This window comes from Myotis daubentonii, chromosome 12 (assembly GCF_963259705.1).
Source record: "Myotis daubentonii chromosome 12, mMyoDau2.1, whole genome shotgun sequence".
Taxonomy (NCBI): Eukaryota; Metazoa; Chordata; class Mammalia; order Chiroptera; family Vespertilionidae; genus Myotis; species Myotis daubentonii.
Window position 1 is genome coordinate 65,008,001 of NC_081851.1, and position 25,389 is coordinate 65,033,389.

Sequence of the window (25,389 nt, forward strand, 5' to 3'; positions counted from 1 at the left end):
ATGATATATGCAACTTACATTCAATAAAACAAAAGCAATATATATGTAAATGTGGAGGAATATATTAGCCCCTGAATGAATAAATGAATGAATGACCATATGACTAGGTCTAGCGTCAAGACAGACTCACAATGAACAAAGTGGGTTTGGGATATTTGTCTGCTATGACGCAGGAAATCACAGCAATCTACTCCCTCGCCTCCCAATCCCCACATCCCCCCACACCTCCACACACCCCACAAAGGAGTGCATCATGCTCCTTGCAAGACTGATTCTCAGCATCTGAGAAGTAGGGAATGGTTAGAACTGAATTTTTACCTCCCCTACAGAGCACACAGAACTTTATCATGCTCTGCATCCCTTTTTACTTCAGACCTCAGAAGAAGCCAAGACCTCTAGGTCACCCCTCACTATGTGGCCTGAAATCCCTAAGGGGTTTTTTCTATCTCCCACCCACTTCTTGCTCAAAATGGCAACCACAGCCTTCTCAGGGGTGGCTGTTTTCTGCTCACACAGCACCTATTTCAGTCTTGGAAATGGGTTGGGTATCACTTACTCCTTATTGACGTTATACCTCCCTTCTACTTAACTCCCCGTTTTTTTGAAGCTGTTAATGAGTTCTAATATGTGTTATTACACTCTTTGTTGCAGTGTTCTGAAGATTATAATTTTGTGAAGATTTTAGCACTCGAATCACTGTTTTACAACCATGTTGTTAATTTCAATACCCACAAAGAAGATCCAAGGTACTAGTCTCTCTGTTCCTTAACTGCTCACCTCCATTGATCTTACCTTCAGCCTCATGTCAAGCACCTTCTTCCCATGGTCACACTTAATCTGTGTAGAGCACTGTTCAATGGCCACTCCAATTCCCAAACTCCAACCATTCTCTGACCGCCCAATTCATTAAACAACATTGTTTTATGTCCTTACCTGACTCTCGCTTTTCTCCATATCCAGCTCTGATCATAATCATAATAAACTTTCTTTTCCTCACTTCCTCAGCCACATTCACCTGACAAAACACTAAGCCTAACCTCCTCACTATTCTTTTTGTTTTTGTTTTTAAATAGCTATTTTTTCATTTATTTATTTATTTCCATCACCATTTATCCCCTCCCAATCCCTCCTCCACTTCTATCCACCTCCCTCTCCCCCAATTAGCACTGCTGTCCCTGTCCATGAGGTTTTTTTTGCTCAATCCCTCCACCCACCTCCCACAGCTGTCAGCCTTCTCTCTATCTGTGAGTCTATCTCTATTCCAGTTCTAATTTCTTATGGTATTTATTACCACAACGTTGTGTGTCGGGGAGGGGAGGGGAGGGGAGAGGGGAGAGGGTGTAATACTAAACCAGTGGTTCTCAACCTTCCTAGTGCCGCGACCCTTTAATACAGTTCCTCATGTTGTGGTGACCCCCAACCATAAAATTATTTTCATTGCTACTTCATAACTGTAATTTTGCTACTGTTATGAATCATAATGTAAATATCTGATATGCAGGATGTATTTTCATTGTTACAAATTGAACATAAAGCATAGTGATTAATCACAAAAACAATATGTAATTATATATGTGTTTTCCAATGGCCTTAGGCGACCCCTGTGAAAGGGTCCGTTCGACCCCCAAAGGAATTGTGACCCACAGGTTGAGAACCGCTGCACTAAACCATGAGCTCTAGGAAAGCAAAGACTAACTGCTGTATCACCAGTACTTGACACAAAGTAAGTCTTTTTTAATAAATGACTTATTTTCTATATATAGTGGGGGTTTTCATTGTCGAGAATATTACGGATGTCCCCCATTTACCCCCTTTTGCCCCTCAACCTGGTTCCCACCCCACACCAGGCTTTCACCGCACTAGTGTCTATGTCCATGGGCTATGCATATATTCATATAAATTATTTGGTTAATCTCTCCCCTTCCCTCTGAGGTCTTCCAGTCTGTTCCATACTTCCATGTCTCTGGACCTATTTTGTTCCTCAGTTTATTTTGTTCGTTAGATTACACATATAAGTGATATTTGAGGTCATATGATATTTGTCTTTCTCTGACTGACTTGCTTCACTTAGTATAATAATCTCCAGGTCCATTTATGCTGTCTCAAAGCTATTTTCTAGTTCTGAAGAACTTTTTAATATACTGAAACTAAACTAAAATGTGGCAAAATGCAATATTCTCACAATTATTTTAGTACACATGTAACACCTAGATGTTTTAGGTATGAAAGTAGTGATCTGGAACAGATGATCCCGGCCATCTCTACACCCCTTGTCCCTTTTTACCTCCTCTTCTGCCACTGTCCTAAGCTGTAGTGGCATTTTGGTGAAAAAGTACCAGAGCAGTCTGTAGCTCAAAAAAGGAAGGAAGGAAACAAGGGAGGGAGGGAGGGAGGGGAGAGGAAGGATCAACCAAAACTGAATTACAGTAGAAAAGGAAAAAATAGAAAGTAACAGAAATTGGGTCCTTGAAATATCCCTGCTCTTTCATGCACTATTTCATTATATATTAACTAAATACAATTTAAAAATATAATGAGATAAGTTTTTATTAGCAGACAAACCAATCTGGAAGGTTTTTCTTACAAAAAAAATTAAGATAAAATAGTAATTATTCAGTTCAAATGAAACCTGTTTCTCATTTATCCCAGGCATATCAAATAAACATGCTTGTCTGAGGTCCTAGTTAGTTTGACCCTCTAAACTTAGCTGCACATTAGAATCACCTGGCATGCTTTAAAAAAAAAAAAAAAAAAGTATGCCTGGGCTGCACTCCAGACCACTTAAGCCAGACTACTGGGGCCCAGAGTATTTTTTAAAAGCTCCCTTGAGGATTCTAATGAGCAACCAAGGCTGAGAACCACTGCCCTTTGCCATCTCCCCCGTCCTATTTCTCTCTTTCCTACTTCATAAATCAAAGTAAAAGTAAAGAAACAAATCACAAAGATTTAAATTCCTGCGCCCACAACAAATCCTCAAAGAAGGGATTCCTATCTGCCTCACTAAAACATTTCTATCATTTCCTCTAAAAAGCATAATATTTATGTCCTCTAAAATACAGCCCTGATTTGACACACTCAAACTAGACACTACTTCTTTTTAGGAGCCCTGCCCTTGTCACAAACTCTTTTATATAGCCATTACTTTATTCTCTTTGCTATTTGTACATCATTATCTCCTCTCTATACTTCCTTCTTTGTATTATTTGTACCTCTCTTATCTCCTCTTCTAAACCCAAAGAGTTTATCTTAACTTTGTTGTATACCTCACATTTTTAAAGTTCTACAGGTTACAAAGAATTTCTCCATTCATTATCTTATCAGGTAATAAAGTAATCTGGGCAAGAATTACTAGCCCACTTAAAGATAGTAAGTCAGGCCCAGCTGGGGTTGCTCAGTGGTTGAGCCTTGACCCATGCACCAAGAGATCACTTGTTCAATTCCCAGTCAGGCCACAGGCCCAGATTGTGGACTCAATTCCCCGTTGAGGGGGAAGGGGGCATGCAGGAGGCAGCCAATCGATGTTGATGTTTCTCTCTCATCAATGTTTCTAGCTCTTTCCCTCTCTAAAATCAATGAAAACATTTTTAAGGAAAAAAAAAAAGATAGTAAGTCAGTTAAGTGTCTTGCCAAAGGCACCAAAAGGCATAAGGTCATGAGCAGTACAATGCACATGAGAGCGGTACCTCCCACCCATCTCCCCACTGTTCTTACATACTACATTACAGAAATCAATTATTGTTTACATTCTAGCTACAGTTATAGCTAACATTCCTAAGTAGAGAGTAACAAACGCACAACAACTTAAGTACAATTACAACTACAAACTGCCAGTTAAACAACAAGGATATAGTAATACATTCACACTTACGTCGGCTCCCTCCCAAGCTCCCACTGCAAAGACAGTGAAGAGATAAAGAGGGCCTTACCTAGCCCCCAAAGAAAAAAGGAACAAATGAGAATATGACAGCAAAAATATTTTTGAAATTGGAGGACAGATAGAAAAGTGTTAACTGACTTGTTCCCATAAAAATCTAAAAGCTAAACCAGTCAGAAGGGAATTGAGTGTTAACTGATACTAAACATGTAGCTCCTAATCATAATAAGGCCCTAGACTTTTTTTTACCTTAAACTGGGAGTTCTTGTACTACTTAAAAATATGAGAAGCATAGCCCAGGAGGGACAAGTCTAAGATCCTCAGGCTCTCTGATCAGTCCTTTCTGTATGCTTTGTATTCTAATGCCAAACTGCTTGTAACAAATATTACCAACTTCCTACCTGTGTACTCTTGTTCATGCTGCTCCTTCTAACTCAGTGGTTCTCAACCTTGGCTGCACATTAGAATCACCTGGGAATCTTTTTAAAATCCTGATTTCTGGGCCTCGTTGTCCAAGATGAAATTCTGTTTCTTTGTTATGGGGTGAGGCCACAACATTAGTGACAAAGAAACAGAATTTCATCTCGGACAACGAGGCCCAGAAATCAGGATTTTAAAAGATTCCCAGGTGATTCTAATGTGCAGCCAAGGTTGAGAACCACTGCTCTAACTCATTTTCTTTCAAGTCTCAGCTGATACGTCATCTCTTATAGAAATCTTTTTTAATTTGGCGGTAGGACTGGATTTCAAATTCATCTTATTACCGCAAATGACACTTTGTTGAACTGAACTAATATACTAACTATACTAATAAAAGGGTAATATGCTAATTAGACCAGACGTCTTTCGGATGTCCTTCCAGACAAAGCCGCAGCTACGAGGGCTGAAGGCCGGCTGTGGGGGCGGTCCGGGGGCGCCGCCCCTTTCCCAGAGGCAGCGGCAGGAGAGGCCATGGAGCCTCGGTCCCAGAGCCATCGCAGAGGCTGGACAGAGTGTGACAGCAGTGCCTCAACCTCCCATAGCCCCTCCCCAAGCTGTCCTGGCCCCAGATAGCCCCGCCCCCATCAGTGGGCTGGGGCCAGGGCCAGCCCTAACAGGGCGGGGAGCTGCAGCAGCCAGCAGTGGCGGCAGCATCGGGGTGATGGGGGTGGTGCCTTCACTTGATCGGCCTGGTCACCTCCTGCAGAGGGAGGCCAAACTGCGGCTTAGCGGGGAGTGTGCCTAAGCCGTCAGTAGGACATCCCCTGAGGGCTCCTGGACTGTGAGAGGGGGCAGGCTGGATTGAGGGACCCCCCCACCCAATGCACCAATTTTCGTGCACCGGGTCTCTAGTCCAGCCATGGGCAAACTACGGCCTATTCGGCTGTTCTATCCGGCCCACAGAGCTGAAAGAGCGGAGGGTTCTCTTGCTCTCCCCTCCGCTCCTTCACCAGCAGCAGTGTTAACATGGCAACGTCGGGAAACACGGCCACAGCTCCTTCTTCTGAGTCCAGTTTAAGAACCCATTGTGGCCCTCGAGTCAAAAAGTTTGCCCACCCCTGCTCTAGTCTATATATATAAAAGCCTAAGCGACTGACCGACTGGTAGCTATGATGCGCACTGACCACCAGGGGGCAGATGCTCAACGAAGGAGCAGAAACCACAGACATGGAAACATGGAACAAAATGATGAACTGCAGAGGAAAGGGAAGAGGGGGGAGGGCGGGGAGAGATTAACCAAAGATCTTATATAATACTAGAGGCCCGGTACACGAGATTCCTGCACTCAAGGGGGTCCCTCAGCCCAGCCTGCGCACTTCTCGCAGTCTGGGAGCCCTAGGGGTATGTCTGACTGATGGCTCCCCAAGGGGAGTGGGCCTAAGCTGGCAGTCAGACATCCTTAGTGCTGCCGTGGAGGCAGGAGAGGCTCCCAACACCACTGCTACACTCACCAGCAATGAGCCCGGCTTCTAAGCAGTGCTGTGGGATCACACTGACATCCAGGGGGCAGCTTCTGCATTGAGCGTCTGCCCCCTGGTGGTCAATGCATATCATAGTGACCAGTCATTCCACTGTTCAGTTGATTTGCATATTAGCCTTTTATTATATAGAACTAGAGGCCCGGTGCACAAAAATTTGTACACTCGAGGGGAGGGGGGGTCCTTCAGCCCAGCCTGTGACCTCTCGCAGTCTGGGGCCCCTCAGGGGATGACCACCTGCTGGCTCAAGCATCTCCCCGGGGGATTGGGCCTAAGATGGCAATCAGACATCCCTCTGGCAGCCCAGCAGCCCTCGGGGGATGTCCACTTGCCAGCGGGGAGCAGGCCTAAACTGCAGTCGGACATCCTTAGCGCTGCTGAGTAGGCAGGAGAGGCTCCCACCACCGCTGTACTGGCAACCATCAGCCTGGCTTGTGGCTGAGCAGAGCTCCTCCCATGTGAGAGCACCCTGACCACCAGAGGGCAGCTCCTGCATTGAGCGTCTGCCCCCTGGTGGTCAGTGTGTGTCATAATGACCAGTCATTCCCAGCCCTTCTGCTGTTACGGTCAGTTTTCATATTACCCTTTTATTATATAGGATAGAGGCCTGGTGCACGGTTGGGGGCCGGCTGGTTTGCCCTGAAGGGTGTCCGGATCAGGGTGGGGGTCCCGCTGGGGTGCCTGGTCAGCCTGGGTGAGGAACTGATGGCTGTTTGCAGCTGGCCACACCCTCTTCAGGGTGGGGGTCCCCACTGGGGTGCCTGGCCAGCCTGGACGAGGGGCTGATGGCTTTCAGGCTGGCCACATCCTCTTCAGGGTGGGGGTCCCCACTGGGGTGCCTGGCCAGCCTGGATGAGGGGCTGATGGCTTTCAGGCTGGCCACACCCCCTTTAGGGTGGGGGGGTCCCCATTGGGGTGCCTGGACAGTCTGGGTGAGGGGCTGAGGGCCGTTTTCAGGCTGGCCAAGCTCCCAGGCGACTGAAGCTCCCAGCCTCTCCTTTTTGTCTTTTCTTTTTTAATTCTGGGATTTATTTACCTTCTATAATTGAAACTTTGTTGCCTTCAGTGGAGCTCAGAGCAGGCTGCGGCAGGCAGGAAGCTTGGCTTCCTCCATCACTGGAGCAACCAAGCCTCCTGCTCACTCCAGCTCCGTGGCTGCCGGCCGCCATCTTGGTTGGGTTAATTTGCATATAGTTGCTCTGACAGGCTGGTGGGTGTGGCTTAAGGTGTAGCAAAGGCACGGTCAATTTGCATGTTTGTCTTTTATTAGACTAGTGACCCGTCATGGGAATTTGTGCAAGACCCAGGACCCCTCCCCCCGACACCCCTGCATCATGGGACCGCCCGAGTCCCAGAATCTGGCCCCGTGTGGCCAGCGCGCCATGGGATAGCCCCAAGTCCTAGAGTGCCGCCCCGATGCCCCGCCTCCAGGCCGGGCACATGGGGCCACGAAAACATCGGCATAAGTCACACTAAAACGGCCGCCAGGACTCCTGCGGGGCCGCAGGAACCCCTAAGGAAGCCTCCAGCCCCACCCCCACAGCCCCGCATCCCACCGCTGCAAGGAGGCGCCCTGCCTCCCTGGCGCGACTGCAGGAACGCCAGCGGCAGGCACGTGAAGCAGCTGGCCCCGCCCCCTCTGTGCACGCCTCCATCTTGTGATGGTGCTGTGGAGGGTTAATTTGTTTTTTTTGTTTTTTTTTTAAATATATTTTATTGATATTTCACAGAGAGGAAGGGAGAGGGATAGAGAGTTAGAAACATCAATGAGAGAGAAACATTGATCAGCCGCCTCCTGCACACCTCCCACTGGAGATGTGCCCGCAACCAAGGTACATGCCCCTGACCGGAATCAAACCTGGGACCCTTCAGTCCTCAGGCCAACGCTCTATCCACTGAGCCAAACCAGTTAGGGCTGGAGGGTTAATTTGTATATTCCCTCTTTATTATATACGATAGGACTGGAGGATAGGTGCGGTCCCTCGGCCTGGCCTGCACCCTCTTGCAATCCGAGACCCCTCAGGGGATGACAGAGAGCTGGTTTCGGCCTGATCCCCGCAGGCCAGGCCAAGGGACCCCACCGGTGCACAAATTAGTTCACAGGGCCTCTAGTATAAATATAAAGCACCAAGATTGTCCTAGCTGTTTTGGCCGTGGATAAAGCATGGGCCTTTAGTTGAAGGGTCCTGGGTTTGATTCCAGTCAAGGACACAAGCCCAGGTTTCCAGCTTGATCCCCAGAAGTGGGTGTGTAGGAGACAGCCAATCACTGATTCTCATCAGTGATGTTTCCATCTCTCTCTCCCTCTCCCTTCCTCTCTGAAATCATTAAAAACATATTTTTTAAATGAAGTCTGTCTTTAAAAAAAAAAGGTACCAAGCCCTAGCTGGTTTGCCTCAGTGGGTAGAGCGTTGGCTTGCAGACTTAAGGGTTTCGGGTTCCATTCTGGTTAAGGGCACATGCCCAAGTTGTGGGCTCAATCCCCAGTAGAGAGCATGCAGGAGGCAGCCGATCAATGATTCTCTCATCACTGACGTTCTCTCTCCCTCCCTCTCCCTTCCTCTCAGAAATCAATAAAAATATACGTTTTTTTTAAAGTACCAAGACAGAAAGTACCATTTATTGAGTGCTTTGGTGGATGGTTCAAGCAGTGTCTACACATATCAGTTTACTTAATCTTTCCAATAACCCACTGAGTTAGGTATTAATTATGAAGTACAGTGGAGCCTTGACTTATGAGTGTCTCCACTAACGAGTTTTTTTGAGATACCAGCTGTCTCTCGGCTGATTTTTTCCATTGAGTTGATAGAGTAATAGTAATTTGAGTTAACGAGCTCCTTAACGAGCTTGGTCTCCGAATGAATTAAACTCGTAAGTCAAGGCCCCACTGTACAGAGAGAGATTAAGCCAGCGGTTCTCAACCTATGGGTCGCAACCCCTTTGGCGGTCCAACGACCGTTTCACAGGGGTCGCCTAAGACCATCCTGCATATCAGATATTTACATTACAATTCATAACAGTAGCAACATTACAGTTATGAAGTAGCAACGAAAATAATTTTATGGTTGGGTCACAACATGAGGAACTGTATTAAAGGGTCAGAAGGTTGAGAACCACTGGGTTAAGCATCTTGCCTATGGGCACAGCTACTAAGTGGTGAGTCACAGACTGGAACTCCATGTGGCTCCAGAGCCAATATTCTTATCCATAAGGCTAAGCTTTCTCTATAAATGCCAATGCCTTCCAAATCTGGATTCCCAAATTTTCAAACTTCAACCCTGAATTTCCAAATACCTTCTGGATATCTCTACTTGAATGCCCTTCAAAATTAACACAACTGAAATCACTATCTCCCTCTTGCTTTTTCCAACAAAAGCTACACACCACACTTCCTTGTACAGTAGTTCCCCACCCCCCTTATGTATAGGAATACATCCCAAGGCCCCCAGTGGATGCCTGAAAGCATAGATAGTACCTAACCCTAAATATACTATCTTTTTCTATGCCTACAAACCTATAATAAAGTGTAATTTGTAAATTAGGGACAGAAAGAAATTAGCAACAATAACTAATAATAAAATAGAATTTTAACAAAATAGTGTAATAAAAGTTATGTGACTGTGGTGTCTCTTCCAGCAAACTAGCACAAATTTCTTTTTCCTTCTTCACAACTTCAGATAGAAGATTCAGTCTTACTATAGATCTTAAGTTTAGCATAGGATTATTTCTTTCCTTAACTTGAGAATTTCCACCTTTTCACTTTATAGCTCCTTTGGCATAACCAAATTGCCAGCATCACCACTCTTTGGAGTCATTATTAAGTAAAATAAGGGTTACTTGAACACAAGCACTGCAATACTGTGACAGTTGATCTGATAACCAAGATGGCTACTACCTACCTAATGGGTGGGTAGCATATACAATATCAATATATAGGACAAACAGATGATTACCATCCAGAGCGAGATGGAGAGGGACAGCCTAAGGTTTCAGCATGCTACTCATAACAAGGCACACTTTAAAACTTACGCATTCTTAACTTCTGAAATTTTCCATTTAATATTTTCAGATCATAGCTAACCGCACGGGTACCTGAAACCATGCAAAGCACAACCATAAATAAGAGGGACTACTGTATTGCCTACTTGGGTTAATAAACGCCATTCATTACTCAAAGTAGGAACCTAAGTATGAATAATTTTCATCAATGTCTCTCATCCCCACATTCACCAAATTATGTTGTTCCTAACTCTCTAACTTAATGATACTCTCATCACTTCTCACAACTGGCATTAGCTTCAATTCGTTCTAAAAATGAATCTGACCATGTCATAACCTATAATGGTCCCCTACCATTGACTTCTTAGAAAAATATATTATGGCCATGGCTGGTGTGCCTCAGTTAGCTGGAGCATTCTTCTGTATACCAGATGGTGGTGAGTTCAATATCAGGTCAGGCACATGCCCGGTTGCTGGCTCGATTCCCAGTAGTGGGTGTGCAGCAGACAGCCAATTAATGTTTCACTCTCACACAGATGTATTTCTCTCTCCCCCTCTCCCTTACTCTCTCTCTAGAAATCAATTTAAAGGTGTGGCTCAGTGGTTGAGCAATGACCTCTGAACCAGGAGATCACGATTCGATTCCCGAGAAGGGCACATGTCGCAGTTACAGGCGTGATCCCCAGTGTAGGGCATGCAGAAGGCAGCTGATCAATAATTCTCTCTCATGCCCTGACTGGTTTGGCTCAGTAGATAGAGCGTCGGCCTGCGGACTGAAAGGTCCCAGGTTCAATTCCAGTCAAGGGCATGTGCCTTGGTTGTGGGCACATCCCCAGTGGGGGGTGTGCAGGAGGCAGCTGATCAATGTTTCTCTCTCACTGATGTTTCTCTCTATCCCTCTCCCTTCCTCTCTGTAAAAGCTCAATAAAATATATATTTTAAAAAAAAACAAAATAATAATTCTCTCTCATCATTGATGTTTCTATCTCTCTCTCCTTCTTCCTTCCTCTCTGAAATCAATAAAAATATTTTTTATTTAAAATAAAAATCAATTTTAAAAAACACAATAAAATCTTATATAAATCCACTCATTCATTATAAAAAAATGTTTTGCTAAAGCAAATCTTTGACAGAAGATAGAGCATCATGTAGCATTACTGAAGTCAGTCAGCTGAAATAGAACCAACGTATGTACTCATAGCCCACAAAGAGATTTGCTGAATTTACTTTTTATAAAGAACTCATATAAAGGCAATTATCTTCTGGGGCTATTAAAATTCCAATTTATACTGTGTTTATTATCTTTCATAGAAGAATAATTGAGACTAGGAAGGCTGCATGTACCAAGGTTAGTCAAAAAACAGGAAGTGGTTTGAATCATTTATAATCCAAAGCAGAGACATACAGAAAATTTTACATTTTATCCAAATTAATGCATGAATACATGCCAATTCAGTAGTAAAAAAAATATTTTCTAACTAACACAGTGGTAAGTATGAGTTTTATCCATAAAACTCCATAATCCATTGATTAATATACACATCTTCATTTACTTATATACGTATACTACACGAACAATCCATATACAGTTCTTGAGGACTATGCAGTTTAACCTGGTTAGTTTTCTATATTCTAAGACTTCTAGAGCAGGCAGCTCTGGGCTTTAAGTCTAAACAAGAAGTTGTTACATCAGACAATCTATCAGTAAGAATTCTCTCAATCTGAACTTTGCTACAACTGGAATATTATGATCTTTTTCTCATTTATGATCACTGTACAAACTTTTCAAATCAAATCAAAGTCAATGCCTATCTAGGACAGGGGTAGGGAACGCCTGGCCTGTGGGCCACCCAGGAAATCATTTGGTCTGGCCCTGCCAAGGCAACCATAGGCGGGACTTGAAATTCAATAAATCTAGTAGCTTTTTTCATAGCAACATAAACTTATATTAAGTGAATTATAATAAGTGAATGATGTGTAAATATCCAAATGGCCTTTGGCAGAAAAAAGGTTCCCCAACCTGATCTAGGAAAAGGATAAAGGGAGAAATTCATAAAGAAATGTAAAATCAGAGTATTTAGCTAAAAAAGCAGCTTTGGAGTTTGGCTTTTTCACTGTGACAAGATCTGGAACCCACTTAAAAAAATGGAGACACGAATTTCTCTTACACATATACTGTATTACAATATCCACTGATTAATATACACGTCTTCATTTACTTATATACGTATACTACACGAACAATCCATATACAGAATAGACTAAACTTCATTCTGACATTTAGCTACACCAATACACTGAAATATATTTACCAACATTTATATTTCCATCTACATTTGAATGATATCTATTATCCTTTGTATATAAACACTGTCAGTGAACATTTTTTAAAGTAATAAATAATGAGCATGTTACTATTAAGCACCTATGAGACTTAAGAGAATTAGCATTCATTGTGTACCTACTATACCAAGTAGATACAAGAACTGTTAGATACTTTAAATATGTTTATCACTCAGTCTTCACAACCACCCTATGAAATATTAATCTTAATTTACAAATGAGGAAGCAGAAGTTCATGAAGTTTAGATAGTGAGTTAGTGAGCTAAAATTCAAAATTCAGAACTACCTAAAAGCCCTTTCTCTTGCCACATGCTCTCAAAAAACTATAAAAACAAAAAACAGCCCTAGCTGGTTTGGCTCAGTGGATAGAGCATCGGCCTGCAGATTGAAGGATCCCGGGTTCAATTCCGGCCAAGGGCACATGCCCAGGTTGCAGGCTCGATCCCCATTGTGGGGCATGCAGGAGGCAGCCAATCAATGATTCTCTTTCATCATGGATGTTTTTTATCTCTCTCTTCCTCTCCCTCCCTCTCTGAAACCAATAGAAATATTTTTTTAAGTATATATATGGGGAGCTATTTCAAGAACAGAAAAACACCACCAGCAATAATTAAATAAGAAAATACTGAACAAATTAACAATACTTTATTCATCTTTTTAAGAATTTTATTGGTTTTTAGAAAGAGAAGAAGGGGCAGGGAGAAACATAAACATGGATGTGAGAGCAGGACATCAATCAACTACCTCCTGCATGCCCTTCCCCCCCACTCCCCATGATCAAGCCAGCATCCCAGGCATAGGCCCTGAAGGGGAATCATAGGAACTGGCAACCTTTAGGTGCATGGGATGACACCCAACCGAGCCACAGTGGCCAGGACAACAATACTTTATTCTTTTTTTTTTAATATATATATATATTTTTAAATATGTTTTTGTTGATTTCTAAGAGGAAAGGAGAGGGAGAGAGAGATAGAAACATCAATGATTAAAGAATCACTGATCAGCTGCCTCCTGCACACCCCACAATGGGGATTGAACCCAAAACCTGGGCATGTGCCCTTGACCAGACCTGAACCCGGGACCCTTCAGTTCACAGGCTGAAGCTCTATCCACTGAGCAAACGAGCGAGGGCAATACTTTATTCTTATATAAAAGTAAAAACTAGATGAATTCTATGGGGTAGCAAAAGCAGGTAAATCAGGAAAAAATCCTAAGAAGTTTAAATTTGGAGTTAAGTTGAAAAAATTTAGCAGGTTTTAAGTAAAAAAAGAACAAAAAAATAAGAATATTTACAGAGATTTACAAGTAAACAAGAACATTTTTTTTGAACTTTCTGAACATTAAATAGTGTCCTAAGCACTTTATAAACACTTAATCCTCAAATTCAGTACAATTATTATCCCCATTTGGCAAAAGGAAAAACGGGAACAGAAATGTTAAGTAATTTAGTCAAGGCTACAGAATTTTGTTTGCCATAACTCTTATATGTATACTAGAGGCCCGGTGCACAGGTGGGATTGGGCCCACCCTCCCGGATCTGGGCCCAGACAGCCAGCCAGGGGAGGGGCCACCGATCGGGAGGTTGGCCAGCAGGTCCCGTCCCCTGGTCAAACTCCTGGTCAAGGGGACAATTTCCATACTAGCCTTTTATTATTTAGGATATTTTTTTAAATCCTCACCTGAGGGCATGCTTAATGATTGTAGACAGAGGGGGAGGGAGAGAGAAACATTGATGGGTTGCCTTCCCATATGCCCCAACCAGGATCACATGGTATGTGCCCTGACAGGAAATCAAACCCTGCAACCTTTCACTATACAGGATGATGCTCCAACCAACTGAGCCACACCAGCCAGGGCCTACATATTTTTATTTATATATTCAATACTCACTGTATAGGCATCTGCAAATGAATCCAATCCCATTCCGTTCTAATTAACAAATGCCCCAACAAAGTCATCCCAAATCAGTTCTATGCATCTACCTTTACACTTATATTATGCACCTAAAAACCTCCCCTTTAGTAATCTACTATCAGAGTAACTACTTTTTTCCCTTCATGAACAGGCACATACATATATGTCCAATTTCCCCAACCACTTATAACAAATTCTAGCACATGTTATTTCTCTCAAACATGGCCTCCGGATATTGTAAAATTCCATGAGACTACTCTTTTTAACATGGCTTTTTATAGAAATCCAAATACATATACTATAATACCACTTATTCAAAGCTCAAAATCATAAAAACAGTACTGCATACTGTTTAAAGTTACAAGCATATACTAAAAAGCATGAAGATATGAAAATGATAAAACCAAATTAAAGATAATATTAATGGAAGGAGGAAGGTTGGAGAAATACAATCCAGAATGGACATAGAGGAGGCTTCAACTCTCTTTGTAAAGTTTTATTTCTTAAACCGAGTGGGGGATACATCATAATTATTCTTTACACCCTCTCGAATTTGAAATATTTTTAAATGAATTTAAGAGGACATCCAATTAGTAATGATTGGTAATATAAACTATAATGTCCAAGTTGCAGTAACTGATCATTGTTCTATCTAGGGCACCCCTCCTGTTCCTCAAGCCAAGGAAAGAAACATTACAAGCCAAAACTTTCTCTTAGACATATCTTAGATATGGTTCCAGGTTTATAATCGAGAGCCATACACAGTCCATTCCTTTCACAACTCTCACATCAACAAAAATTAAATCCCTTGTTTTATCTCCGTATCTCTAAACCGCCATGTACTTACTTACGTGCCTTGTTTACTCACACAGGAAACGAGAATAACGACCTTTCTTGATGTGTCTGTGTTAAAACACAAGTGAGCTGGCAGTGACCGCGCTATTCCCACTTGGCCAAAGGCGCAGGCGTCTGTATTAGAAATCTGTGCCTGAGTCTCACTCACGCATACACGCTCACTTTCCAAACGCAACTTATGAATCTAAATGAAGTCGCTCATTAAACCTCAAACGAAATGTCACCTCCACGAAACGTCACTTGGCCAGGGCGGTCCCAAAACACTGCCCTCCGGAGCCCCGAGCGCCCACCCGCCGCGGGCTGGAAGTCCGGCCCCTGGACCCGCGTGTACACCGCCCCGAACGGCGCTCCTCCGGGGGGAGACGCACGCACACCTCCGAATCCCGACTTCCGCTCACTGCGGTCAAACAAACAGAAAGGGCCTGAAGTTTCCCCTCCTCGGGGACCCAAGGGAATCGGCATGTTCACACCCCGCAGGTTCCGACTTTCTCGTCACTGAGGGGACGAGGTCTAGTCTTCCATGGCGTCCGCCAGAGTCCCAAAGTAGTCGACGGCACAGTTCAGGCAGCGAGCCCGCCCACTGCCCTCCCTCTCCCTCCTTCCCCCCACTCCAGGGCAGCCTACCCCACCCCCATTCCCATTCCCATCCCCATCCCCATCCCCAATCCCAATCCCAATCCCAATCTCACTCCCACTCCCACTCCCGGCGCCGAGCCCGCCAGCACCTGCAAGTCCTCCTAACAGTCGGGGACCCGCTTCCACCCTCAAGCGGGGAGAGCCAGGATGCTGGCAAGGACGCTCGCCTCCGGCCGCCAGCCTCTCTCATCTGGCTGAAGGCAGATCCGACACTTTCTCCAGGACCGACCCGCGGACCTGGCCTTCCTCAGGGCCCGGAGCCGAGGCCTCCTCACCTCTCCCGCCCGGAGGACCAACCTACCCCGGACGCCCAAGGCCCGAGAGGCAACTCCCGCCACTCCCCAGCTCGCCAGTCTCTCCGAACCGGCGGCGGCGCTGAAAAGCCGAGTCCCCCGGCCCCCCTCCACCAATTTCCGGGCCCCCCTGCCCAGCCAAGCCCGAGCCCCCTGCCTGCCCTCCGCCGCCACCCGCTCCCGTTACGACGTTTCCCTTCCTCCGGAGGCCGAGTCGCGGGGCTGGGCGGCTTCCTTCCCCGGCATCCTGCGGGCCCGGCCCCTCCCGCAGCGGACCGGGCCCCCGCCCGGCGCGCCGCACACTCACCGCTGAGCGCCGAGGCCTGCAGGGTGGCCCCTGAAGTACCGTCGATGACTTTGATGGTCCCGCGACTGGTGACGGCCAGAATGGCGTTGAGCGCCGGGTGGTAGGAGAGGCTGTGCAGCCCGTCGGGGTCGCAGCGCATGCAGCCGTCCCGCAGCACCAGCCACTCCGAGGCCCCGGCCGCCCCCGCCGCCGACGAGCAGCCCGGGCCCGAGGCCGCCGCAGCCGCAGCCGCCATCTTCCGGCCTGCGCTCAGCACAATCACACTGGGAAGCGGCTCAGTGACAGTCCCGGGAGGTGCACCACCGCCGCCAGTCACCATCCGGGGCCAGGGGGCAAGCGAGCGCGTTAGCCGGAAGTGAAGTCAGCCGCCGGCACGCACGCCGGACGTCGGCCGCGCTCCCCCAGGGGCCCAGCTCGGAGGGGCCCAGCGCGGAGGAGGCAGGCGGGGGAGGGCGCGAGAGAGCGAGGGGGCGGGGCGGGGGCGGCGGGAGCATGCGCGGAGGGTCCGCGCGTGCCACGCGCCGCCGGTCTGGCCAGCGCTGCGTCCTCAACGTCCCAGATTTTCGGCGAGCCCTGGGCGTGGCCGGGCTCCGCCCCGCGCCGGGACTCCGGGCGAGGGAGGTGGGGCGCCTGTGTGTTTCCGCTGGGCGGGGGCCCCGCCCGGTCTACCTGTCGGAGACGCCCCGAGGACCTCCGCTCGGTTCCAGCCGCGCCCGAACGGTTCCCGGCTCGCGCGGTGAGGCTCTTCCGCGGCGGCCGGAAGGAGACCTGCGGGCCTGGGCCGCGGCTCCAATCTGAGAATAAACCGTGAAAAACCTCTGGTCTGGATTTGGAGAAACTGGGCGATGTCCCCAAACCCGTGCCTCCTACAACGCCCCACCCCCCAATTTCCGAATCTTTTTGTTGAGTAAAAATGCCAGATCGGAGGTGTTGGGAGCTCATAAGTCTAGTTTCTCTACCACATTCCACACAACTCGAGTTACGTGAATTGTTAATAAGTGTGCGTGGGTGTTGTGGGGACTCTGGCCAAGTAAATGTACTCTTAAACAAAACAACAATGATATAACAGCACTCTAGGATGACAACAATTTTTAAAAAAGGAAAATAGGTGTTAGCAGCAATGTGGAGAAATTGGAACCCTTGCGCACTGTTGGTGGGAGTAGATGGTACAGCTGCTATAGAAAACAGCAGTTCCTCAAAAAGTGTAAAATAGAATTACTATATGATCCAGCAATTCCACTTGTGGGTATATAGACTCAAAAGAATTGAAAGCAGAGTCTCAAATATATGTGTACACCCCTGTTCAGAGCAGCGTTATTCCCAATAGCTAAGGTGCGGTGGGAACCCAGGTGTCCATCAGTAACCATGTGGACGGACCGAGGACATTATGCCAAGTTAAAGAAGCCAGACACTAAGGGGAACACGGTGTGATTCACTTTATGAAGACTTGAGTAGCCAGATGCATAGAGACAGCGGAGAGAATGAAGAGTCTTTGTTTAAAAGGTAGAGTTTTAATATTGCTAGATAAAAGAATCCTGTGGATGGATGTAAATGTTCTTAATGCCACTGAGCTGTGCACTTAAAAACAGCTAAGATGGGGCCCAGCCTGCGTGGCTCAGTGGTTAAGCATCTGCCTATGAACCAGGAGATCATGGTTCAATTCCCAGTCAGGGCATATGCCCAGGTTGTGGCTCGATTCCCAGTGTGGGCCATCAGTGATTCTCTCTCATCACTGATGTTTCTATCTCTCTGTTCCTCTCCCTTCCTCTCTGAAATCAATAAAAAAATATATTTTTTAAAAAAAAACATGTTTATAAAAAAAATAAATGGTTAAGATGGTACCCATTACACACCTATTAGAATGGCTAAAATCGAAAAAACTGACAATACCAAATGCTGGTAAGGATGTGAAGCAACTGGAACTCTCATTCATTGCTGGTAATGTAAAATGGTACAGCCCCTTTGGAAGACAATTTGTCAACTGTACACAAATATTCAATTATATCCACACAAAATCTGTAAACAAATATTTACAGCAGCTTTATTCATAATTGCCAAAGCAACTAAGATGTCCTTAAATAAGTAACTGCAGAAACAGCCTATGGTACATCCATAAAAATGATTATTGTTCAGTGATAAAAGGAAATATGCTATCAAGCTGTAAAGGGCATGGAGGAAACATAAATGCATATTGTGAAGTGAAAGAAGCCTCACTGAAGAAACTGTATACTCTCTGATTCCAAATATATGACATTCTGGAAAAGGAAAACAATAGAGATAGTAAAAAAATAAGTAGTTGCCAGCAATTTGTGGGAAGGAGGAAGGGATAACTAGGTGGAGGATAGGATTTCTAGGGCAGTGAAACTATTTTTGTGTGATACTATAATGGTAGATACATGATATTCTGCATTTGTCAAAACTCATAGAAAGTACTCACAAAGAGGGAACATTAGTGTCAACTATGGACTTTAATAGGGGAAACTATTATTAACCCAGCTAGCATGGCTCAGTGGATGAGCGTCAACCTATGAACCAGGAGGTCGTGGTTCAATTCCCGGTCAGGTCATATACCCGGGTAGCAGGCTCAATCCTCAGGCTGGGGTGTGCAGAAGAAAGCCAATCAATTATTCTCTCTCATTATTGATGCTTCTACCTCTCTCTCCCTTTCCCTTCCTCTCTGAAATCAATGAAAATATATAAATAATAATAATAGGGGAAACTGAGTGCAGGGAAAGGGGTATAGGAATTCTCTGTACCATATGCTCAATTTTTCTGTAAATCTAAAACTGTTCTAACAAAGTGTATTAAAATGGTTAATTTTTTCAAGGTTTTAAAATTTTACTGTCAGAATAAAAGAGGAACAAAATCCACATTTTTCCCTCATCATTAAGAAGGGATAGGGTCTCTCCGCCCCCAATTTTTCCAGGTACAGTTTTGTTTCATCTCAGTGATATCTTGGTGTCCTGGGAAGAGGCCAAAGCTAGGGCTGTTACAGGATGGTATATTTGGGATATGCATCTGATGATTTATAGGAGGAAAATGCTGTCAGGGGGAACAATAGCATGTTAGCTCCAAATATTGCATCTAGTGCAAAAAATTAGGCTTATGAAGTTAATACATATTTAGGAGGTACTGTTTTTTTCAATGACTCTTCGTAGATTGAAGTCATCGCCACCTGACTGACTATTTCACTGCAGCCAGGCCAGTGTGACTCAGTGGTTGACTGTTGACCTATGAACCAAGAGGTCACGGTTTGATTCCAGGGCATGCCCAGATTGCTGGCTCGATCCCCAGTGGGAAGCGTACAGGAGACAGCCAATCAATGATCCTCTCTCATCATTAATGTTTCTCCCTCTCCCTTCCTATGAAATCAATAAAAAATATTTTTTTTAATTAAAAAGAATAAAAATGCATACCCTCCATCTAACCATGGGAAAAACACCAAACAGATCTAAACTAAGAGACATTCTACAAAATAACTATACTTTTTAAAAGTTTCAAGGTCACGAGGACAAGGAAAGACAGGAACTATCACAGATTGGAGAAGACTTAAGGAGTCATGACTAAATGCAATGCTGGATCCTGGAACAGAAAAAGGACAGTAACAGAAAATCTGATGAAATCCAAACAAAGTCTGTCATGTAGTTAATAATATTTTACTGATGTTAATTTCCTGATTTTGATAAATGCACTATGGTTGCACAAGATATTAACATTAGGGAAAACAGGAACTTTAGGGATTGTTTTTGCAACTGTAGTGTAAGTATAAAATCATTTCAAAACAAAAAGTTCACACACACACACACACACACACACACACATCCTTAATGGTTGGTTAAGGCCCTCTGGAATGGACTGAGGCAAAAAGAGCCAAAATTCATTGCCTAAGAAATTCAGAAATTTGGGGGAGTGACACCAGAGGACAGGGGAGAAGGTCAAAGAGGAGATAAGTATCCAACTTCAAGGCTCTTTTTGGAGAGGCAGTCATAGGAGGGAGTGGCTGAGGAACTTTTTAAGAACAGGATCCAAGTTGAGGTTGTTTGTTGGGCCATAATGTACTATAATGTACCCCCATGAGTAAAGGTGTGCTACAGACAGCCTGTGGTGGTGCTTTGGAAATCGAATAAAACACCATGATGTACAGCTGTGACATAAGACTGCAAAGGGAGTCCTAGCCAGTTTGGCTCAGTGGATAGAGCATTGGCCTGCAGACTGAAGGGTCCCAGGTTCAATTCCGGTCAAGGGTACATGCCCGGGTTGTGGGCTCAATCCCCAGTAGAGGGTGTGCAGGAGGCAGCCAATCAATGATTCTCTCTCATCATTGATGTTTCTAGCTCTCCCTCTCCCTCTCCCTTCCTCTCTGAAATCAATAAAAGTATATTTTAAAAAAAAAAAAGACTGCAAAAGGACACTACCACACAGGAGGTAAGAAAGTAAAGGAAAAAGAAAAATCAGCAGAAACAAGAACTCAAAGACCAAGGCAACTAGAAAATATTTGGGCACCATAGACATTTCCAGAGGTTTTGGAAGAATGTTGGGTTTCTCAGTATACTGTCCTCTGTATTATTTTACTTAAGGTGTATTTTATACTTTTTTTTTTAATATCTTTATTGATTTCAGAGAGGAAGGGAGAAGGAGAGAGAGAGAAACATCAATGATGAGAGAATCATTGATCAGCTGCCTCCTGCATGCCCCCTACTGGGGATCCAGCCCACAACCTGGGCACGTGCCCTTGACCGGAATCGAACCCAGGACCCTTCAGTCCGCAGGCTGACATTCCATCCACTGAGCCAAACCAGCTAGGGCTATACTTCTTTTAAAAAAATCAATTCTCCCCCTCCTTCCTTCCCTCCCTTTATCCTTTTCTTCACTCTTCCATTTGCCTGGCTTTCTTTGTCTTCTACCAACAGTTAACCACTGTTCTTAGGTTTGTATTTATCATTTCTAGACATTTTAAATATTCATTTACAATCAAATTTGAGTATATATGTTGTCCTCTTTATTATAACACAATTAGAAGCATACTATACATAATTATCTGCAGCTTGCTTCTTTGATTAATGATGTTTCTAGATCTCTCTATATCAGTTTATGAAAAGCTGCCTCATTCTTTTATACAGCTAACAGTAAACCGCTGACTACATGAACCATAATGGTTTTTTAAATATATATTTTATTGATTTTTTACAGAGGAAGGGAGAGGGATAGAGAGTTAGAAACATTGATAAGAGAGAAACATTGATCAGCTGCCTCCTGCACACCCCTTACTGGGGATGTGCCTGCAGTCAAGGTACATGCCCTTGACCTGAATCAAACCTGGAGCCTTCATTCTGCAGGCCAACCCTCTATCCACTGAACCAAACAGGTTAGGGCCATAATGTTTTTCAACCAGATACTATTGCTAGATATTATGGCGATTCTAGCGGAATTGCTGGGTGAAGTGAACATGCATTGTTTATTTTGATAGATATCGCTAAACTGTCCTACAAAAGGAAATTTTACTTTAATTTTAAAGGAAAAGTTTATCTTAGTAAATTGGATGGAAACTTAAGGGACAAGCAAGCAAATGAAACCTGGTTTTCACAAGGTCCTAGGGTCCACCACAGAGTGACTCAAATCGAAGCACATTAGGGTGACTTACTCTGCAGAGTGTCTGAATGCCTCTGGGTCTTCCTCATCATTTCTAGCCCATGTTTTTGTTGGGTTTTTTTTGGTATGTGTTTTTATTGATTTCAGAGAGGAAGGGAGAGGGAGAGAAAGATAGAAACATCAATGATGAGAGAGAATCACTGATTGACTGCCTCCTGCATGCCCTCTACTGGGGATGTTGCCCACAACCCGGGCATGCATCCTGACAGGGAATGGAACCATGACCTCCTGGTTCATAGGTCGGTGCTCAACCACTGAACCACGCTGGCCAGTCCATGTCCTTTTTTACATACCAGCAATTCCACATCTGGGGATATCCAATGGATATGCCTGAAGACTTGTGACATGGCATGTGTACAAGATTAGGAATATATTACCTATTCACAAAATCAGTTTTCTGAAAAGAGAAAAATTGGAGCAATAAGGCACTAACAGTTAAAAGTAAATCAAAACTATAGTGATTGCCGAGACCGGTTTGGCTCAGTGGATAGAGCGTCGGCCTGCGGACTGAAAGGTCCCAGGTTCGATTCCGGTCAAGGGCATGTACCTGGGTTGCGGGCATATCCCCAGTAGGAGATGTGCAGGAGGCAGCTGATCGATGTTTCTCTCTCATCGATGTTTCTGACTCTCTATCTCTCTCCCTTCCTCTCTGTAAAAAAATCAATAAAATATAAAAAAAAAAAAAAAAAACTATAGTGATTGTAAACATCATAGAAAAATGTTTGCTCCTGAATTCAGTACCCCTGCACAGCATCTAGCCACTAGCTGACATTAGGGCCAGGTACAGAAGGTCACCAGGGTGGAAAGCCCTGGGTACTAGCAAAGGACAATTGTAGAGTGGGACCTCACCCCCAGGGTGACCTTTCCTCCTCTACATATTACTGGTCCTCTGACCTTTCCTTCAGAGAGATAACATCAAAGCTTCAGTTGTATTTCAGCTCCAAGCCCAGAAAAGCAGCAAAACCAGACAAGTAACACCAAGGCTGACCTCAGGACCAGCTACATTGAATAATGACCCCCTGCCCTGGAGCTGACCAATCAATCAATGGAACCCTAGACCCTGAAAGGACACACCTGGAAAACTGCTGAATATTACAATTAGATCTTCGCTGGGACCTCCCCTAAAATCTCTACCCTTAGAACCCTCAGGAGGAGGAGCCAGTGCACTCTCCCTCCAGTGGGCACACCCATGCTTTTCCCTTTCCCTTTGCCTTTCCCTTCCCCTTCTCCGTCCCCCAAGCCCCTCAAGCCCCCCAAGCACATTACCCTTACCTTCCTCACTTCCAAGCTCCTATGGCCCTTCCTCTGTCTCTATTATTTGTTTCCTAAGCCCATTTCTTTTACATATTACTTCTTCCACCTCTATGATTTTCCAAATAAATGTTCTCTTATAGCTTTGAGTCTTGGCTCTGAATTCTTCTTTCCTAGCCAGAACTCATGTACCGGGGTTGCTGAACCCAGGTTCAGTTGAACCCCACCAGTCTAACACTTGGTGCTGTTCCTGCTGCCTATAACACAGTTACTGTGGCAACAGAAACCATGTTCGATTCTTGAACCCTGGAAGGCATCATGGTGTTAGGGGCAATGAATATTGGGAACTAGCTATAGTTATTGAAAATATACTCATGCTCTGTTAATTGTGATTGCCTTGTTCTGGTTAAAGAAAGGCCATTCTAACCTGGCTAGAAGTTGTATGACCCCGGGACCTGGGAGTCAGCCTTGGAATGCGATCCAATCTCATCCCAGAACTGCTTATTATCATGGAAAGATTGATAACCTTGCTGCCCAAAACAGTCCCACCCCAGCCTCCTACTCCCCCATGCCTGTATCTATACTTCCCATTGTAATCTTTGTCCTATCCTATATAAGAAGCTGGTTTAGGTGTGGGCTACAGAGCAGATCTTTGTGGATGACCTGCTGCTCTCCCATACTGCCAGCAGTATTGGAATAAATGCTCATATATGATTCAACTCCGTCTCTGCTTAATTGGCTCAAGTAGTGACAGACAGCGCAAACTCATTGATGTCCAGTTACAATGATAATGTGGTCTTGCACTCAGTCATTCCTGGTAGTGGTCTCTGATGGCATTCTCCTGGTGAGTCAATTCTGCATTGTTCTAGGACTCATTCCTGAAGTCCCAGCCTAGACCCTGATCCTTCAACCCTTTCAAAGATTTTCTAAGCACAAAAATACGTACAACAAATCCCTTCAGGCTCAAAACACTTCCAATGCTTTCTGTTTCCTGCACTGAACCCTGGCTGATGCAATCAACAGACTTGACTTCCCCTCCCCCTTGCTCCTGGCACCTGCCCTTTCATTGAGATTCCAACCCTAACCCCAGGCTAATAAGATATGTAGAGTACATATTCAGTAGTCCTCTGGCTTTGCTGCTTTATTCCAAGTTTCTCAGCATGTGGCATAACTTCCCCTCTGGAGCTAAATTTTTACATTTGTGACCCAGTTTCTTTCTTTTAAAGATTTAAAAAAAAACAAACAGATTTTTTGAGAGAGAGGACAAACCAGGAAGAGAGAAAGAGAAACACTGATGAGAGCGCAAAACATCCATTGGCTGCCTCCTGGATGCCCCCTACTGGGGATTGGGCCTGCAACCAGGCATGTGCCCTGACCAGGAGTCAAACTGGCAACTTTTTGGTGTGTGGAAGGAGGTGTGACACCCAACCAATTGAGCCACACCAGCCAGAGTGTGAATCAATTTCTGAAGAGCTGGATTTTTTTTTATCCTCACCTCAGGATATTTTTTCCATTGCTTTTCAGAGAGAGTGGAAGGAACGTAGGGAGAGGGAGAAACAACAATGTGAGAGAGACACATCGATTGGCTGTGTCCCAAAGGTTAAAGACAAAAAGAGAATCTTAAAAGCAGCAAGAGAAAAGCAGTTAGTTACCTACAAGGCAGCTCCCATAAAACCGTCAGTTGATTTCTCTACAGAAACTTGGCAGGCCAGAAAGGATTGGTAAGAAATATTCAAAATGATACAAAGCAAGGACCTACAACCAAGATTACTTGACCCAGTAAAACTATCATTTAGTATGGAAGGACAGATAAAGAACTTTTGAGAAAAGCAAAAACTGAAGGAGTGCATCACCACCAAACCAGTATTACAAGAAATGTTAAAGGGAAAAAGAAGAAGAAAGACAAAAGAAAGGAAGAAGAAGAAGAAGAAGAAGAAGAAGAAGAAGAAGAAGAAGAAGAAGGAGGAGGAGGAGGAGGAGGAGGAGGAGGAGGAGGAGGAGGAGGAGGAGGAGGAGGAGGAAGAAGAAAAGGAAGGAAGGAAGGAAGGAAGGAAGGAAGGAAGGAAGGAAGGAAGGAAGGAAGGGAGGAAGGGAGGAAGGGAGGGAGGGAGGAAGGAAGAAGGAAGAAGGAAGAAGAAGAAGAAAAGATAAAAAAATATGAACATTAAAATGGCAATAAATACCTATCTATACTCAATTAAATCTAAAAAAAACAAAAACAAAAACCAAGCAGAACAGAAACAAACAAAAAAGCAGCCCTAGCTGGTTTGGCTCAGTGGGTAGAGTGTAGGCCTGTTGACTGAAAGGTCC

At 44.7% G+C, this 25,389-nt stretch overlaps 1 protein-coding gene across 12 annotated transcripts in view; it reads right to left on the reverse strand.

Moving 5' to 3' along the window:
- BIRC6 (baculoviral IAP repeat containing 6) overlaps positions 1 to 16,630 on the reverse strand; it is a 186,214-nt gene extending 169,584 nt beyond the window's left edge. For 7 of the 12 annotated variants that reach the window (XM_059660185.1, XM_059660178.1, XM_059660184.1 and 4 more), the window contains exon 1: positions 16,180 to 16,627. In XM_059660185.1, the coding sequence (XP_059516168.1) occupies positions 16,180 to 16,498 (319 nt within the window). In that variant the 5' untranslated portion in view covers positions 16,499 to 16,627. Of the gene's footprint in view, positions 1 to 16,179 lie in introns of all 12 variants that reach the window. The other 5 variants (XM_059660181.1, XM_059660180.1, XM_059660179.1 and 2 more) reach the window with 2 other exon arrangements.
- Positions 16,631 to 25,389: the final 8,759 nt, after the last annotated feature.